The 18,456-nt window shown below is 57.0% G+C and overlaps 2 protein-coding genes across 3 annotated transcripts; one reads left to right on the top strand and one right to left on the bottom strand.

Annotated features, from left to right (window-relative positions):
• Positions 1 to 1,067: 1,067 nt before the first annotated feature.
• ANXA6 (annexin A6) lies at positions 1,068 to 13,479 on the bottom strand. 2 transcript variants are annotated; one of them, XM_003210394.5, is made up of 26 exons: positions 13,349 to 13,479; positions 11,130 to 11,177; positions 9,298 to 9,382; positions 8,923 to 9,017; positions 8,692 to 8,805; positions 8,515 to 8,605; positions 8,357 to 8,436; positions 8,221 to 8,277; positions 8,010 to 8,103; positions 7,670 to 7,765; positions 7,466 to 7,524; positions 7,124 to 7,246; positions 6,869 to 6,927; positions 6,525 to 6,603; positions 5,693 to 5,774; positions 5,373 to 5,467; positions 5,068 to 5,181; positions 4,874 to 4,964; positions 4,466 to 4,545; positions 4,260 to 4,313; positions 3,042 to 3,059; positions 2,634 to 2,730; positions 2,155 to 2,250; positions 1,945 to 2,003; positions 1,542 to 1,664; positions 1,068 to 1,438 (listed from the first exon to the last, which is right to left on the bottom strand). In XM_003210394.5, exons 2-26 carry the CDS (start codon positions 11,145 to 11,147, stop codon positions 1,379 to 1,381), a joined length of 2,019 nt encoding a protein of 672 aa, XP_003210442.2. In that variant the 5' UTR covers positions 11,148 to 11,177; positions 13,349 to 13,479; the 3' UTR covers positions 1,068 to 1,378. The 2 variants fall into 2 exon arrangements, with proteins under 2 accessions (XP_003210442.2, XP_010717451.1); XM_010719149.4 differs by lacking the exon at positions 3,042 to 3,059.
• Positions 13,480 to 15,478: 1,999 nt separating this feature from the next.
• Positions 15,479 to 16,622, top strand: LOC100547801 (cationic amino acid transporter 2-like). The gene is made up of 4 exons (XM_085236935.1): positions 15,479 to 15,848; positions 15,956 to 16,111; positions 16,244 to 16,431; positions 16,605 to 16,622. Exons 1-4 carry the CDS (start codon positions 15,479 to 15,481, stop codon positions 16,620 to 16,622), a joined length of 732 nt encoding a protein of 243 aa, XP_085093061.1.
• Positions 16,623 to 18,456: the final 1,834 nt, after the last annotated feature.

The raw sequence follows: 18,456 nt of genomic DNA, 5'->3' as shown, positions 1-18,456 counted from the left end.
GCAGCCCTGAGGCTCATACATGGTCCTGTGCTGCTCGGAGCCAGTGGGTGATGGAGTGGTTGGTCACAGGTTTATGGCGATCGGTGGGGTGGGAGCCCACCCCTGCACGTGTATAGGGAAGGCCAAGGGAGGAGTTGGACTCAGTGGTCCTTATGGGTCCTTCCCAACTTGGGATGTTCTAAGAAATCTCTGTCAGAAGGTGAAATTGTTCAGTGGGGTTGTTCACCCTCGAGAAAAGCGTGTTTGTCACAGGGGGTGTTTTACAGGAACACATTGAGAGAACGCTCAGTGCAGTAACCCCAAACCAAGGCATGTCAGCTTCCGTGGTTTGTCTCTACATGTTGCTGCTGTTTGACCTCAGCTGGGTTTGAAACACTGTAATAACGTTGCGTTATTACTCCTAGTGCTGCTTTGATATTTTGAAGGTGAGCCTTTCCTCATCAGGCTGTTCTGAGGAAAATGTGGGTATTTAAGACTTTTTGTTCTGACTTGGAAACAATTGAAAGTGCTGGAATTTCCCACTTTTGGAAATTCCAGTTCTTTCCTTTTGGGAGCTGGGGGAAGTGCAAACATAAACTCTTTGGGGGTGTAGCCTGCATGGCATGTGCATTTCAACTGCTGTTTTGGCAACTTGAAAGCACAGGAAACTGTGTGTGAGGACGGCTGGGTGCCATCGAGCCTGATGTGTATCTCTAGTTTATGAAAGCCCCATCTGCACGAGATCCAGCCCTGACCACAGCACAGAGGGGAACGGCACAGAACCTGCCAGGAGCTTTCAGAGGTATGGGGAGAGCTTTCAGAGGCTCTGGGTGACATCCATGCACTGCTGCCAGCCCCGGAGTGGTTAACAGCCTTTTGATGATAAGGGTTTGAGGCATCAGTTGCTTAAAGTGGTGGTGGATGTCCTGTCCCTGGAGACACCCAAGGTCAGGCTGGATGGGGCTCCGAGCTCCTGATTGAGCTGTAGGTGTCCCTGTTCATTGCAGGGAAGTCAGACCAGATGGCTTTTAAGGTTCCATTTCAACTCAAACGATTCTACGAACAAATGGACAGGTCTCACCCCAAGGTCAGCAACAGTAAGGTTTTATTCATGAGATTTAAAACCATCTTTTTGATATGGATAAATTTCTGATATGGATAAATTCCTGGGCTAGTGGCACATTTGTGTATGCATTTGCACTGAGACAGACAGTAATCCCCCCACGTAGTCCCCTCCCCGTGTGCCCCCCTCCCGCAATGCGGTGCTGCTCTCCGGTGCGAAACGAGCTGTGCTCCGCAGGACCCCGCGTCCCCCCAAAGCCCCCAAAGCTGCAGTGACATCCAGGCGGTGGGTGTGCACGTGCTGGCTCAGACACGACATCGAGGCTGGCCTGGCCTCCTAGTCATCCCCCCCACACAGGGCCAGCAGAGCCTTGCGATAGTCACCGGAGGTGTCCTTCTGCAAGAGGACATCTGGCTCAGTGCTCTCTGCCCAAGAATCCTCAGATTATGACTTGGCCAGAAAAAGTGCTGAGTCAAATGGGGTGCCACCCTCCCCTTACCTCGATCATATGGTACAGAGATTTATCAAACAGGTCTATAAACTCGCCCCGGATGTTGAGCAGGTCGATCTCGCTCCGGGAAATCATGATCCGAGTGAGAGTTCTCTCATCTGTGCCGGCACCCTGTGGAAGGGAACTTGAACAAATAAACACAGAAAGAGGGGCACGGGAGCCTCTCAGCATATCCAGCACAGCCCAAGTTGGAGGTCACCACTGGGGCATATGCAGGGCTTGCTGCTGGCATGGCACGAGGCTCCTGTGTCTCCACTAATCCAGAACTGGTTTGAGCTCAGTCCTGCTCCCTTGGGGATAATTGGAGGCCAAGCCCCATTGCTACAATGGGATGAAATCAGAGTCCCAGAGGGTCCCATAGCCCTGCTTCCCTAGGAGAGCCCATCTGTACCTTCATGGATTTGTAGAGCTTGTCAGCAAAGAAGGCTGGCTTGTTCTTCACACTCCGCACTGCACCACAGAGGGAAGAGAAACTGAGTGCAGGCATAGTCCCATAGGATGCCTTGTATATGTCCCAACCCCACGCCGTGCTGTGAGCCTCCCTGTCCCAAAGCAGGGAGGAAGCAGGCAAAGGGGCTGCTGCCTGGTGCCGTGCACTGACCGATAGCCACAAAGGCATCTCTCACATCTCCTGACATCCGCTTCCTGATGGCGTGCTCCACGTCGTGGTTGGTCATTTTGATGAACTCCTGGAACACTTGGGATGGGGAAAGGAAAGATCAGCACCAAGCACTTGTCCCAGCCCCGGGAGACCCAAGCCTCAAATACGGAGGTTTCTGGACAGTATGGGACAAGCTTGGATGACCCCAACTGACCACCCCAAATGGGGGGCTATGCTATCTCCTCCCACTGCCTCGTCCCCATCGCTGTTGGAGATATGGAGCCACCCAAGGATCAGAGCACTTGTGCCACAGGCAGGATCCAGCACAGAATGACAAAATCATAGTCATAGAATCATTAAGGTTAGAAAAGACCACCAAGGTCATCAAGTCCAACCACTGACTCATCACTACTGTGCCCTCTAAACCATGTCCCTCAGTGCCACATCTCCCTCAGCAGGGAGGAGCGGGGCAGTCCTACCTCTGCGGAGGTGCGGATAGCTGCGGGTGCAGAGGATGCTGAGGAAGCGGGTCTCCAGGGAGTCGCTGGAGTCATTGCTGGCAACGTCAGCAAGTTTCTATGGGAGGAGGAGAGAGTGAGGAGGGGGGCAGGGGGAGGGATGTCAGTCAGCTCTTCCTAGATGTGAAGGTTCCCAGCTGCACAACCACGCATTATGTCTGAGAAAAAGTGACGTTCTCCAGTTTTTATGAAAAAAAATGGAATGCTTGTCGTTAGGGTATTCTTTCCATCTTTTGAAGTGGATGACCAATAGTGCACAGGGAACTCAGAGCTGCCAGACACAGGAACCCCCAGCCCTAGCCCTGCACCCATGGACTGCAGCTCTCAGAAATATGCAGAAGGCTGAGGAGCAATAGGGCAGGCACTCACCAGGGTCTCAGCAACAACCTGGTGGAGAGAAAGAGAGAGACAGGAAGACAACAGGATCAGAAGGTGCTGCACAACCTTTCGCTTTCCTTTGACAATGTGAAGGAAGTCTATCAAAAGCCCACAAAATGACCTGTCCCCTGCTTCCCCAGGCTGAGCTGATCACAGAATCCCCCATCTCCTTCTCCAGTTCGATCCCAGACTGATGGGGACTAAGAGAATGGGACAGAGCTGGGGCTGGATTTAAGCAACCCAGATCTGGAGCACACCAGCCACCTCTGCTTTGCAGCAGAACACCACCGGGCGCCGGGACAGCTGCCGTCCAGCTGCAATCCCTGTGCTCGTCACCCCTGGCTCTCTCTTTCTCCGCAGCAGCACCAGCAGCAGCACCAGCACATGCAGAAGCGAAGCAGCCGCTCCCTCTGCTGGCAGCAGCTCGGCTGTCCCCATGCTTATGGCATGCACTGGGGCAGGACAGGGATGATAGGTTGGGGAAAGGTGGCCCCTTGCTCTGTGGCCCCAAGGAGCGATGCTTGCCCCAGAAAGGGGCCCCTCCCCATCCTTCACCACATGCCAAACGAAGCCAAAGGGAAGGAAAGGAGGGGAAGAGCCCAGCGTCATCCTGCTGCAGAATGGGGAGGCAGCCTCAGGGAGCAGGATATGGCTGCAGTGCAGGACATGCAGCCACCAATCTCTCCATCACCCTTGGAGAAGTCTCGACCTGAAAGAACAGGACCCCAGGCGATGGGTCCAGCACCCCAATTCTGCTCTCTCAGCCCTCCCCATCTGGTCTTGACTCATCATCACCCAGTAAAGACCAGGGGATGGTTTGGGGCAGCATCCTGAACACTGGTGAGATGCAAAGTAGCATAAGCTTCAGTGCTTCCCCATGCACAAGGCAAAGAGTTGAGTGCCTCCTGCAGGCCAGCCCAAAGCTGCTTTTGAAGCTGAAGATCCTTGTTTCAGTATTGCTGTGTGCTTTGGAACCCCAAAGCAGCCACTCTGCACAAGGAGCAGTGCAGCTCTGGCTGGGTGCTCCCTGAGGCTGCTGTATGTGCATGGAGGAGCATCACCCAGGGCATCAGGCAGAGCTGCAGAAATCAGTCCTGAGAGCTGACATTCCTTCACTTGCCATTTCTCCCTGCAGCTTGCAGAGCACCATATGTTGCCCTGAGGATGCAATGCCCTTGATCCTATACAAACAGCTTGTAAGGTTCTCACCTTGGCATCTTCATGCGCCTGTGTGAGGTTCTCTGGTCCCTCATCACGATTGCCCTGTGGGTCAGTGCAAAAATCATGGAGATTTGGGGAAGAAATCTGGGAAAGTCCCAGGTGAGGGGAGGACAGACAGGGCATTCCCAACCCACAGCCACATCCCCACATGGTCCCTGCAACAGGACCATGCCCCACATGAGAGCTGTCCATACCAGAGCCAAGGAGACGAGGATCCTCTTGAAGTGTCCCGACGTGTCAGAGCTCAGGTCATCCTCCAGGCTCTTGTGGTAGGCTGAGGGCAAGGGGACAGCTGAGCCCTGCCACCCACCAGCACCCACTGTCCCTGTGACCCACCCGTGGGTTCTCTTTGTTCCTGGGCTTGGTATGGTCATCCTCTAGATGCCTCTATGCCTGGAGGTGGGGACCAGCCCAGCAGCTCTGATGCCTTTCTGCTGGGACCACAAAGCTGTCTGCTTTAAACCAGAGGGCTCTGGGGCAGAAGGGGCTGTGGATTTAACCTGGCTCTTGCTGCTCTTGTTCCACAAGGAGAAGGGGGCTCGGGTGGAAGGGAGAGAAATGCATGGCCCTCAGTGCTCCCAGCACTCCCACCCATCCCATACCCTGCTGGTACGCCTCGTTGATTGCTGCGATCTCCTGGTTGTTCCGTGTGGCCATGATCTCAATAAGGGTGCTCTCGTCTGTGCCAGCCCCCTGCAAGAGAGCATCTCCCAGTGCCAGGCCTTCATCCTGTCCATGCAGCAAAACCCGCGCTGTCTGTGCATGCAGAAGCCAATGGCATCACTATGACACCCACCTCCACTGCCTTCCTCAGCTGCTTGGCATCGTACTGCGCCGGTGTCAGCATGAGCCCGAGGATCAGCTTGGCCAGGCTTCCTGATAGCTCTGACTTCAGGTCTGCCAGCAGATCCTACAAAAGCAATGGGATATTTGGTGCACCAGCTCCTTCTGCAGGGACAGTCCAATGCAGCAGCAGGGAGAAATGTGTGGAGGGAGGCAGCCAGGAAGGCCCCAGCAGGATTTCTTGCAGCGAGGAAATGACGTTGAGGAGGGAAGGACACCGGCAGAGCAATGGATCAGGGCGGGAGAAGCCAGCGGTACCCTGCCATAGTGAGCCTTGTAGGCCTTCAGAATCTGCTGCCTCTGGGCATTGCTTCTCTGTGTGAGCACCTCAATGATGGCCCCTTCATCCGTGCCTGCAACGACAGCAGAGATGCAGGTGAGGGGCTCCAAGGGTCCAATAAAGCCATGCACATTGTCATCCCCTGCAAACTGGTGCATGAGGAGGAGGAGCTTACATAGCTACAAAGCTCATGCTTTATTGTCCCAGGGCTATTCTGCAGCCCTGCATGGGTTTTCTGCCCGAGGATCTGTTGGGGAGCATCTCCCCATGGGGTCAGCATGGGGCTGGGTGCACTTACCCAGGCCCTTCATTGCCTTCCGCAGCACCTGCGCATCACCATCATCATTGAAGTTGCCCACGGGCTGCACGGTTCCTCGCAGCTGTGGAGATACAGAGTGTGTGGATTCGCCCGTAGGCAGCAGGATGGGAGGAAGGAAGGATGGAGAAAGGGACAGTGCCACCCAGCAAGCCCAAGCCAAAGCAGTGGTGGGTTAGTGCGAGCACCTGGAGCTGGGTGAGGATGTCCCCAATACCATCACCCCTTCCATCTGAGGGTAAACCATAGCCAGGCAGCAGAGAGAGGGGAGCAGGTGGCAGGCAGCCCCCTGCGTCTCGGTGTGCTGCTTTTTACCATCCCCTAGCACTGAGACCTCATCAGCTGAGAGCCAGGAGAGGGGCACAGAAAGAAATCATGCCCTGTGTCCTTACACAACTCCCAGCACAGCACCGGGGCTCCCAACCCTCTGGGCATCTCTCTGCCCGCCATAAAGTACTGTGTCCTAGGTACCTCTGGCCACATGCAGGTCCCACCAACTGTGCCCTGGGTCCCCTTGCTCTGGGGTGAGTGCCCCGGGGCTGTGCGGGCTGCATCACACAGACATGCAGGAGCTGCTGCCTCAGTGAGAGAGGCTTCTGAAAGACGGGTTAGTGGGGACAGGAGTGGCTAGCCCTGCAAGGTTACGCTGATCTGACATTGTGCCCAAAACCAAAGAGCCAAAAGAGTTGAAAGAAGGCACACAGCAAGAGGTAGAGAGGGGACACAGGGTTGTGCCCCGTGACAGAAGGGAGCAGGCGGTTCCCAAGCTGGCGGCGAGCAGAGGAGGCTAGGGGTGGGGGCTGAAGGTGCTGACCTCCACTTTGGCCACCGCGCTAAGCTCCCACATCCGATAGGCCACCTGCGCTGCCTCGGGGAAGAACTCACCTGCGGCACTGCAACGGGATGGCAAGGACAGGCAGACAGTGAGTTGCCCCCTGCCCTGCAGCCACCCCGTCCTGCACATCCCCAGGGTTCCACAGCCACCATGTGCTGCGCATGGGGCAAGTGGAAGGGACCGTGGCATCAGTGGTGGGAATGTTAAGGGGACACAGGGTCACCAGACCCAGCTGGGTGCTCCGCAGGGAACCAAACCATAGGTTTGTACCCAGCCCCAGAGGGACAAGGATGGATGAAAAAGGGGGTGGCAGGTGTTCTTACTCATCATCCCCTCCGCACAGCTTCAGCAGAGCCTTCTTGTACTCTCCAGAGGTGTCCTCCTGGAAGGATGGACAAAGATGGATGATGGTGCATGACAGGGATGCACTGTGGTCACAGGATGGTGCCGTAGGAATGGCACAGGGAGAGGGGTTCCCCGAGCTGTCCCCTCGAGCTGGAGCCCTGGCACCTGGGCTGCCCCATGCTCAGCACTGGGAGGGAGGCAGCAGTGGGAGAGCAGGACCCCCCAGCCCTCACCTTTATCATGTTGTGGAGAGATTTCTCGTACTTGGTCCTGAACACCTCCCGGATGTCCAGCATGTCAATCTCGCTGCGTGACACCATGATGCGGATCAGAGTGTTGTCCCTTGTGCCCAACCCCTGCAATGGAGCATCCCTTGTGTCAAGCCCTGGAACTGCAAACCCACTCAGACTGGGAAGGATGCTTGGATATGGGGTTCTCTATTGGGTTTCCCTCAGTCCCAAGTCTGGTGAGTCCTTTGTAGGAAGATCTGAGGTCCCAAGACACAAGTCCTGGCTTCACAGCCACTCATTGGCATGGTGAGGGGAGATTTCCTTGGGCTGGGGTGATGTACCCACCTTCATGGCCTTGTAGAGCCTTTCAGCAAAATACTCTGCTGTGCTTCTGATGCACTTCACTGCAGGGGAAATGGGCAAAGTGAAGGGGGGGACAATGGCAGCCTGCCCAGCACAGCCACCCCCCAATCCCACTGGTGCTCGTGCTGCACCATGCAGCCCCAGCAACGCCAGTGATGGTTTCACCACCCAACTGCACCACCATACCCACTGCCAGCATCAGCTTCTCGAAGTCACCAGAGAGCTCTCCCCGGATGCTCCTCTCGATTGGCTTCCCCGAAATCTTCATGTACTCATCAAAGACTGCATTATGAGAGTAGAGTGTTGGATGCTGAGCCCTTTTGGGGCTACCAGGAATGGAGCAGCACCCCTTTAGGGTATAAACCACTCTGTGGGTATGGTGTTCCAGTGGCTTGGACGTCCCCATCCCTCCTGCGGGTCAGCCCAGTCCTTTCTGGGGCATGCAGTATGCTCCAGTAGAAGTCAGGCCCCATGGGTCCATGCAGGTGGCCTTGGCAGGAGGTGCCCAAGCCCTGCAGGTGCTCACCCATACGGAGGTGCTGCTTGCTCCGCCGGCCCAGGATGTAGATGAACTGAGCTTCATCAGTGCCCCACTTCAGCTCACCAGCTTCCAGCAGGTCCTTATGGAATGGGGAGGGGGCAGAGAGCCTGAATCAGAGTGCTACTTGCACGCTTTGCAGCCCCAGGTCTGGCTCATCCCGATGCCACCCTACTCAGATGCCACCTATGAGCCTCACCTTGGCATCCTGCTCCACCAAGTCCTCGCTCACCACATCGTCCTCCTCCCTGGCGCCCTGTGGGATGGCTATGGGCTCAGCCCTGCTGGGTGAAGCACCCACTACTGGCTGAGGCTGGACAGACAGACAGACATACCTGGAGCAGGACAACAAGCATCTTCTTGAAGTGGCCTGATGTGTCCCCAACGATGTCAGCCTCCAGGTCTCTCTCGTATGCTAGTGAAAGATGGAAAATTCAGCGCTGGGGGAGCTGAGATCCCCTTAGTTCTGACCCTGCCCTTCCCCAGCCCTCACCGTCCTTGTAGGCAGCCACCAGGTCGTGGATCTCCTGGTTGGTGCGGGAGGCGAGGATCTCAATGAGGCACTTCTCATCCGTGCCGACACCCTTCGAGCACAGACACACAGCCCTGTGAGCAGCGGGGAGAGCTGGGGGCATCCCCAAAGAGCTCCCAGAGGCTGCTCAGCCCTTACTGCGATGGCATCTTTGATCTCCTTGGCATCACTATAAGCTGGAGGCCTCATCAAGCTTACAATCAGCCGCTCAAACTTGCCCGTCAGCTCATACTTGAGGTCTGCAATGAGGTCCTGGGGGAGGACAAGGAAAAGGATGAAGGGGCTGAGATGCCTTTGGCTGCACAGCATCCCCTGAGGGTGCAGGATGCAGCATTCGGGGTCTGGATCAGATCTCATTTCTGCTGTTACCTTCCCATATTGGGACTTGTAGGCTTGGCAGATCTCCACACGCTGCTTGTTGCTGCGGGATGTGATGAGGTCGAGGATGGCATCCTTGTCACTGCCTGTGGGGAAAGTCAGGTGGCTGTGTCTGGCCCCATGGCTGGTTCCCACCCCATTTTGGCCTCACCATCACCATCCCAACATGCCCAAAGCTGCTGCTGGCTCAGGGCGGGAGGAGAAGCAGAGTTGTGGGGAGGAAGGGGAGAGGGAGCCGGGAGCAATCCTGGCATGCTGCTGAACAAAACAGCTGGAAGGGTTGCGATGCGGGGCACCCAGCATGCAGTTGGCAACTAAAGGACATCAGGGTGGTCCTGGGGTGACAGCCTCGAGGAGCATCCATACCAAATCCCTTCATGGCATTGTACAAGGCATCTGCATCCTGGCTGGCATTGAAGCCTGGGAAGTCCTTCACCGAGCCCCTGTAAACCTGGGAGGGAGGAAGCAAGGAGATGCAGGGGGAGGGCAGCCCACGACCTGTGCTTCAGTGGGGGGGAAGAGGAACTGAAGGCTGAGGGGCAGCAGAATGAGGCTGGCTCGTGCCTTGGGCTGGGACTGCTGAGCTCAGCCTCAAACCCAAACACTGTTCTTCTTTCCAGTTGTTTCCTTTCCTGTTTGTTCTCCTTGCTGTATAAATTGTTTGTGTTTCATGTCCGTGCAGACCGTGACCTTCCCACTTGTATTTTGCTGGCACCGCTCTCTGTTTGCCCAAGGTTAAGCTGAATGCAGCCCTCCCTGACCCAGGTGTTTGTTAGCAGTCCTGTTGGCTCTCCTGAGGGCATCTCAGAGGGTTTGGGCAGCTGAAAGGAGAAGCTCCAAGGAGACCCCTGAATGCAGGAACCCCTGCAAGGCAGCAGGGTTTCAGGGAATTAGCAGGGCACACCCAAAGCAAACAAAAGGAAGTCATTTTCTCTGCCTCCTGTCATGAGCAGGAAAACCCTCAAGATGCTGAGGATGCCTGAGCTCTGCATGGGGTCCAAGCAATGAGGCAGGGACTGGAAAGAGCAGGGGCTGGGGTTTCTGTCCCCAGGTTAACTTTGCCCAAGGTCAGTCACCCCAGTGGAGCCTTGAGTCAGACCCTGCACATTGTCAGCACAAGCCTGGGATGGAAGCAGATCTGAAACTGACACAACGCTGTGGTATAAGGAACTGGACACATATCTGCTGTGGGAAGAGCAGTAGAATTCCTTTATCAGTTTCACAGGGGAAAGGGAATGGGGCTGGGGACCAGGGCTTGCAGAGAGAAGACACTGTCCTCAAGGGAGACGTGCAGGCATGGGTGCAGATCGTGTTGCAGCTGATTCATTCGAGAGCTGCATTTAGCCCCACTTCCCGGCAGCTCCAGACCCTCCTGCTGCCAGCACACACATGGCACTGACAAGGAGATGTGGGGAAAGGGAGGTGCCCACAGGCAGCAAGAAGGGACAAGGGTGGCTGAAGGATGCTGGGATCTCATGGGTGGGTGACACAGAGCTGGCGGGCAAAGCCAGCACCTCGCTGCAGTGCTGTGTGGTGGGAATCAGGGAAACTGAGGCAGGAGGTAGGTGCGTCACCCTCTGCTCCCTGCAGAGCCCCGAGGAGGTGCAGAACATTGCTGGGGAGGGAAGCAGCATCCATCCTGCTGTGCCTTCCCACACCTCCAAGCCCTCCGTCCCCCTGCTCCAGCAGCTCAGGGCCCCCCACCTCCCCTCCTCCAGCCTCTGACTCATCTCAGAGCTAAAAATAAGCCAGGCTGGGACTGGTGGGGCGGAGGCAAAATTCCCAGCGTGTCTCCGCTCCCACCCGCAGCAGCTGCTTGGGTTCTGGACCACCGATGCTCACTCGCACTGTGCCTCAGTTCCCCACTCAGAGGCAACCACTAAGTGAGATGCCGTGGTTTGTCGGACTTTAGGCAATAACTGTGTGTTTCCTAAAGGGAATGGTGAGCAGCAGGGCAGTCAGCCTCTTCTCTCTCCCATCCCACTGTGGTCCCAGGGGATTTTTGCCCCTGGCTGCCCCTAGTTCTCCCTGCCAGCATTATCCCCATCTGCTGGTGTTGCCTGGGGAGACCAGAATGTGCACAGACCCCACACCACACCCCCACACCACAGGCTGCTATTCCAGCCCTGGGGGCAACACTCCCATGGCCTCCCAGAACCCATCCCACCCAAGCATCCCATAGAGTGCAGACGTTATACCTTTCCTTTGGGTGCCATGGGAATCACAGGGATGAGGGCACAGAGGAGCTGCAGGAGGGAGCAGAAAAACAGACGTGAGCCAAAGCATCCCCTGGTACCCTGCACCATCTCTCAGAACAGACAGCTTGGTGTACCCTGTCCCCTCCAGGGCACTGTAGGGTGACCACGGAGTGACCACAGCTGAGCTCCTGGCAGCAAGATGGGAGCAGTGGGGATGATGTGTGCCTGCACAATTTCCTGCTGCTGCAGAAAAGAACCCAGGAGGGGAAGAAAGTGCTGAATATGTGGAAATGGGCTGAGCATCCTCTTTGAGGAGCACGCTGCAGTGCTGATCCCACCTCCTTGCCATGCCCCGTGATGCTCCCGTGCTGCTGGGCTGTGACCGTGCATCCCAGTGGCCCTGAAGGCACCATGGCTTCAGGGATGCCTGGGGAATCCCTGCTGCCGTATGGGACCAGGCAGTACCTGGGCTTCTGCACACCAAATCAGCACTGTCATCAGCTCAGCACACAGAGCGGAGCTCCGGAAACCCAGATGGGTTTCTGAGGTTTCCAGGGTAACAAGTGGGTTGTTTTCTAACAACCAACACCATTTATAGCTGCAGTCTGTCTCAATGTAAGCTTTCCCCACCCCCACGGAGAAAGTCCCCAGGCAATTCTGAGAAAGCTGTTGGAGGGAGAGAAACAGCTGGAAAATGGAGGGTGGACCTGCACGAGTCCCTGAGCACCATCTGAGCCTTTGGTCCCCATCACGCTCTGCCAGTGCTGCCCTCCCTCTGCGACACATTGCACTGAAGCACAAGGCACAGCTGGGCCCCTCTGGGCTTCCAGCCGGGCAGCAAGCAGGGGGAAAGCACACAAATTCACCCAGCTTCACCCCATGTCTTTGGGAGGGCAGACAGCAGAGGAGAGTGAGGCCCTGCCCGTGCTGCAGGGCACCTTCTGGCACTGAGCATTTCCGCAAGCATCCTTGCCAGGGCAGGAAGTCTTGCAGAAAAGCTGAGCTGCTGCCTTCTCTTTTCAGCTCTGGGAGAGTCCCAGGATTGCAGCAGGGCTGCAGTGCACCAGATGGGTGCCACGGATCCCAGCCCTTGGCCTGCGCATGCTTCCAGTGCCTCTCAAGATTCTCTGTGTCGCAGGGGATGTGGGCTTCATCCTCTCTAGGCACAGAGGAAGCCCAGGCACAGTGGTCCCTCTCTCTCTGCATGCAGCAGCCAGGCTGAGTCCGCCCTGTTCATCACAGCAGTGAGTGCCCTGCCACACCCAGTGCCTGCAGTGTGCCTGCTGTCCTTCATAGCAGAGCTCACCGTGGGGCTGACACATCTGTGGAGACCCAGAGAATGGCTCCAGCTCTTCCCCAAGTGACTGAAGCTCCATGCAGCCCCCAACCCAGCCTGATGGAGAGCTCTGTGCCCGTGGGCCAAAAGTGGCCCTAAATGATGCACCCACACCATCTGTTCCATCTGCATCACCCCTGTTTTGCGGCCACTCTCAGCCCCTTGTGAGCCCTTGCCAAAATCCCGGTGCAGATGGCCGGATCCTGCCCTGGCCCACACCGTGGCTCTGGGGCTGTCACTGCAGCACGGCAGAGGCTGTGGCACACCCAGCACTTCTCACCCTGCCTCAGGGAGGAAAAAGTGCTCCATGGGGTTGGAAATGTTGAGGATGTGTCCCCCATTGAGGAAGGGGGGGGGTCCCCGAGTTCCCCTGCCACACCCTAATGCCAAAAGTCCCCTGCGCTAAAGTGCATTTGGGGCGTTTCCCTGCACAAAACTTTACCGTTAATAAAATAAATGAGATTTCCATCCGTGGAGGGCAGGTGTGGGTGTCCAGGGCACGGTGATGGGTGTTTGTGCAGCTCAGAGCGCACAAAGCCACATCCCCACTGCCGGACACACCCATGGGCCCTGGCCCCACAGCAACGTCTGTGCCCTAAAAGTGCCCCCAAACCTCTCCACCCACAGCAGAGCAGCCACAGCTTTTGTTAGAAAGGAATGGCTTTGCAAATAAAGTTTAAAAAAAAAAAGAAAAAAAGAAAAAAAAAAGGAAAAGAAAAAAAAAAAAAGAAAAAGAAGGGGCTGGTTGCCAGCGTCCCCTCAGCCCCCCCTCTGCTTGCATCTCTCACCCCTCACCATCGCTTCCCCCTCCCTCCCCTCTCCCCTTGCACTGCACCGCGGTGCCTTTGCTTTGCACGCCCCTTGCACGGCAGCTCGCACTTACCAGCACGGCCGAGGCCTGTTGGGTAGTGGAGCAGCCAGGCGCGCTGCTGGCGTACTGGTGGCCGTGTGCCCGTCCTTGCTGTGCAGCTGTTCCTTCCCTCCTAACAACGTCACTGCTGCCGGCCCCAATCCCCGCCCGCCGTGGCTTTGGGGTCAGAGCTGCGCTCCCACCCTCCCCATCCCAGCCCCGTGATTTTGGATGAGCACAGTGTGGGGTGACCCGATGCCGCCCGTCCCTGCCAGGGCTTGGGGATGGTGGTAGGAAACCCCAGAGGTGTGTGAGGCTGTGGGGTTGCTGGGGGACCACAGGGATGATGTTTCAGCTGCAGAAATTTCATTGCTGCCACTCTCCAGGATAACACCAGGGTGCCCCACTCCCCGCTCCTTCTGCCGGACATCTCCGCCTGCAGCACTCAGCCCCCTCCTGCACAGAGCAGGCAGCACCCATCCCTGATGCCCTCTGCCAAAGCCAAGGGAGGCTTTTCCCCCTTTTCTGCTAAGGGGAAGGTGCTGAGCAAGCTGCGAGATGCTGAGCTGGATGCTGCAGGCATACGTGAGGCAGGAGTTGGGTGCTGCAGGGAGAGCTGCTCGGTCCCCCTGCAAACACAGAGCAAAGACCTTGCAGCAAAGCCATGGGTGGAGTTGCAGGCTGAGCATCTGCACGGTGCTCCCTTTCTGCAGCCCCCATTGCACCAAGGTGAGCCCCTGCTCCCCGCCAGCACGTTTCCCCAACCAGCACAGGGTACAGTGATGTCCCTGCTGTGACAGCAGCACAAGGAAACGTGGGCCACTTTGAGATGCATGGTGCTGACACCTAAACCCTTGGCATCACGCAGGCTCTAACACTGACCCCAGGTGGGCTGTGACATGGCCCATGGCCAGCATGGGATTGGGCTGTCCCACAGGGAACCACAGACACCCTATTGTCGGGAGCCACTCATACTGCTCTCCCCTGCCCTGTTGTTCCCCCCCAGGGCAATGTTCCCTAGGGAAGGCGTTGGTGGCTGGAGACCTCACTCGTGAGGCTGCGTGGGTGACAAATGTGGCTTTGTTCAGTCTGTGCTGTGCTGCAGGACGATGGCCCCGCTCTCCTCCTGGTGCCACGCTGTGCTCAGTGCCCCAGAGGTGCTCAGGGGGTGCACTGGGGATGTGGGGCTTAGAGCATGCCTCTGTGCTTTGTGTGCTCTGTGTAATTCCTTGCTTTATCCCCTCCCTACTGATGTCCCCTTCCAATGGAGATGTCACTGCCTGAGTGCACCCCCCAAATCTGGATGGGTGCTGCTGTTGCAGCAACCATGAAAAGGGAGAGGGAGAGAAGAGCTTCCCCCTTCCACCTGCCCCAGCAGCTTTGAAACAATGGAAACCCCTCACTGATGTCCCTGAGCCCATTAGCATTGTGTGCTCGTGTGTACGGTTTGGAAGGCATTATGGGAAAAATATTTCTGCATAGATTTCCCATTGTACTGCAAGAGCGGTGGTCAGCGGAGGGCAGGGGCGGTGGGCAGAGGGAGGATCAGGGTGTTCCCAAAGGGATTTAAGCCCAAGGGGTGAGCACAGATGCTGCTGGGGCTGTCTGAGGCTCACTTTGCAGCTGGAGAAGTTTTCCTAAAGGATTGCCAGGGTGAGTAGTTGGTCTTACCAGGAAGATGTTTTAGATTTTGATAACCTTCTGATTAAAACAAAATGATCAGGGAAAAGTGGTCTGAGTGGGACTGATGGTGTGCAATGGGGAAATGCAGCTGGGGGTGGGGTGGGAAGGCAGGCTGGGTGTCTGACTGAGCTCCTGGACCCTTGAAGAGCAGATTATGGGACCAAACTCCATGCTGCACAGTGCAGCACCACGGGAATGTGAAGGCATGCGGTGCCCTTCGCTGTGGTCCTGGGAGCTCCCAGGGGAAGGCATGCAGATCCCAGCACCACCCAGAGCACCAATGTCCACCAGTGTGGGATTGCTGCAAGGCTGACATCCTTTTCGGTGACATTGGCAATCACGGTCCCCTGCCTGAGATGCGTTATGGTGTGTTTATGGTGCAGTGGGAACATCCCTGTGGCAGCCAGTGGTCCCCCCCGGTGCCCTCTGAGGCCATCCCCCAATGCAGCATCCTCACACTATCTCTTTGCTCTCCTGCAGATGCCGTGTTGGGGCCGCCTGCTTTCCACCTGGATGCTGCTCTTCCGCAGGAAGACCCCGGGCGGCTCGGTGCCCTCCAGCCTCCGCCGCTGCCTTTCCCCCTCTGACCTGGTTGCACTGGGAGTGGGCAGCACGCTGGGAGCTGGTGTCTACGTACTGGTGGGGGACGTGGCCAAGACCACCTCCGGCCCCAGTATCATTATTTCTTTCTTGATTGCAGCCATTGTGTCCATTTTATCTGGGTTGTGCTATGCCGAATTCGGGGCGCGCGTGCCCATGGCCGGCTCTGCTTATCTCTACTGCTATGTGACAGTGGGCGAGCTGTGGGCGTTCATTGCTGGGTGGAATCTGCTGCTGTCCTATGTCATCGGTATAGGGCACTTCTGACCCTTCCAGTGCTTGGTGGCTGTGGGTTTGCCTAGCTCCATTGGAAGCATCCCCAGCAGTGCCCAAGTCAACACCATCACCTCTCCCCAGGTACCGCCAGCGTTGCTCGAGCCTGGAGTGCTACCTTTGATGAACTCCTTGGCAAGAGGATGGGGAGGTTTTTGGATGCCCATGCCCCCATCAACTCCGCAGGGCTGGCGGAGCATCCCGATGTCCTTGCTGCATGCCTGGTGGTGCTGCTAGCAGGTAATGTGCTTGCCCCACACCAGCCTACTGGGCAGGAGGATCCCACTGCTGTCCTTCATTTCTACCATCCCCAGTTATGTTCACCGTAGTGTCACCCCAAGGGCACAGACAGCTTTGTGCTCTTCTCCCCAGGGCTGCTTTCCTTTGGAGTGAAGGAGTCCACCACAATCAACAAAGCTTTCACTGCCCTCAATGTACTCATCCTGCTCTTCATCACAGCCAGTGGCTTCATCAAAGGCGACCTGAGCAACTGGCAGCTGCGGGAAGAGGACCTGCCCTGGGCAGCCCATGGGGCCGGGTATGAGTGGCTCTGCAACCCAGTGCTGCCTTCATGGGGTTGTGGATGGATGGGTGGCCCCCTAATGCTCTCTCCTAGGAAATCCCACTTTCTCCTTTATTTCTCCATGCTCTGTTGACAATACGCCTTAGAGCCAAAGTCCCATCCTGAGACCCCTTTATGCCGTCTGACTCTTCCTTCTCTTCTTCCTCACAGGAACCAATCCATGTCTGACAACAAAACTGGTGTCTTTGGGGTGGGAGGCTTCATGCCGTATGGTTTCACTGGCATCTTGGCTGGAGCTGCCACCTGTTTCTATGCTTTTGTTGGGTTTGACTGCATTGCTACCACAGGTGAGCCAGAGGTGATGGAGTTGTGAATTCCACTATGGTGGTAAATCTTCTGCACCCATGCAGATGCTGCAGATCCACTCCCCAGCCTCACCTTGTCCTCCTCAGGGGAAGAAGTGAGGGACCCACAGAGATCCATCCCCATGGGCATCATCCTTTCCCTCCTCGTCTGCTTCCTGGCATACTTTGGAGTATCTGCTGCCCTCACCTTGATGATGCCCTACCACCTCCTGGACACCACCAGCCCCTTCCCAGTGGCTTTTGACTATGTTGGCTGGGGCACTGCAAAGCACGCTGTGGCTGTAGGGTCCTTGTGTGCCCTCATCACCAGGTGAGCGGGGGTCCTGGTGTACCCAGATGACCTGTGGACACCACACCTATGATGCTGGCCATTATCTGATGGTAAGGGGGGTGACAGCCATGCCAATGTGGTCTTGAAGAGGTGATAGATGGTACAGAAGAGTGGGAGCTCCCCTGGGTGCAGGATGTCACCTCCTGAGCGCTGCCCTTTTCTCCTCTCTCTGCAGCCTCCTGGGCTCCATGTTCCCCATGCCAAGGATTCTGTATGCCATGGCTCGAGATGGGCTCCTCTTCAGTCCTCTGGCCAAAGTCAGTCACCGTCAGTGCCCGGTGGTGGCCACGCTGGTGTCTGGAGCAGTGGCAGGTGGGCAAGCTAATGAGCTAGCTGTTATCCACCAAGGTTGTTCTCATTCAGAGCTCCTATATAGAGCCCATATAGCCTGTCTATGGGTTCAAGCAACGTTTAAGGTTAAATTCATTGTGGGGGGAACCAAGCAGAACCAGGAACCCTAAAGTGAGGAGCTGGGAAATTCCTACAGACGGTCTCTTGGAGACTCAGAAGGGGGTGCTGAAGGCTGGTGCTGTGCTGAGGGGCTTGAAGCATCAACAGCTTGAGCCCTGCTGCAGTGGTGACACAGGGAGAGCATGGCCCATGGTGTGCTCGTCATCCCCGCAGCTCTCCTGGCTCTCCTCCTTGACCTGAAGGCTCTGGTGGACACCATGTCCCTTGGCACACTGCTGTCCTACTCACTGGTGGCTGGCTGCGTGCTTCTGCTCAGGTGTGGCTGCAGGGTGGGCTGGGGGGTTGGGGACATACAGCATCACTGCCTGATGTTGAACATCTGCTCAGGTACCGCCCTGAGCCCTGCACCCAGGATGTTCCTGTGAGGAAGGTCCCGGTGGCACAGTCCTGGTGGCAGGCTGTGCTGCGGCCACCCCGCCATCCCACCCCGCATTCCTACACCGTGGTGTCCTGGGCTCTGCTGGCCATCGGTACACATGGGGGCTATGGGAGAGCTGGTGTGGGTGGACCCGTGGGGACGTGGCGGGGTGGGCAGGATCACGCCCTGCAGCACACGCTGAGCTCCCTCCTGCCCTCTCCTGGAGCCTCTCTCTCTTTCTGCTTTCCATGCTAAAAGCTACGCAGGCAGTCCCGAGCTGTCAGCTCCCACCCCGGCCCCCTGTCCCTTGTCACCGCAGGGAGCTGCTCCTAAGGCACTGACCCGTATCCCCGCAGCCGCGCTGCTCGGTGCCGTCAGTGGGCTTAGCGGTGCCGCGCTGCCCTGCCTGCATGCCTATGGGGCCGGCTGCGGGGCTGCCCTGGTTCTGCTGCTGCTGGGAATCCTGGTGGCCGCTCTGCTCGTCCGGAGGCAGCCCCAGAGCCGGGAGAGAGCATCTTTCATGGTGAGCAAAGCGGC

This window comes from Meleagris gallopavo, chromosome 15, assembly GCF_905368555.1.
Source record: "Meleagris gallopavo chromosome 15, MGAL_WU_HG_1.1, whole genome shotgun sequence".
Lineage (NCBI taxonomy): Eukaryota > Metazoa > Chordata > Aves > Galliformes > Phasianidae > Meleagris > Meleagris gallopavo.
Note: the sequence above shows the minus strand (reverse complement) of the source record. Positions and strands in the feature narration are given on the sequence as shown.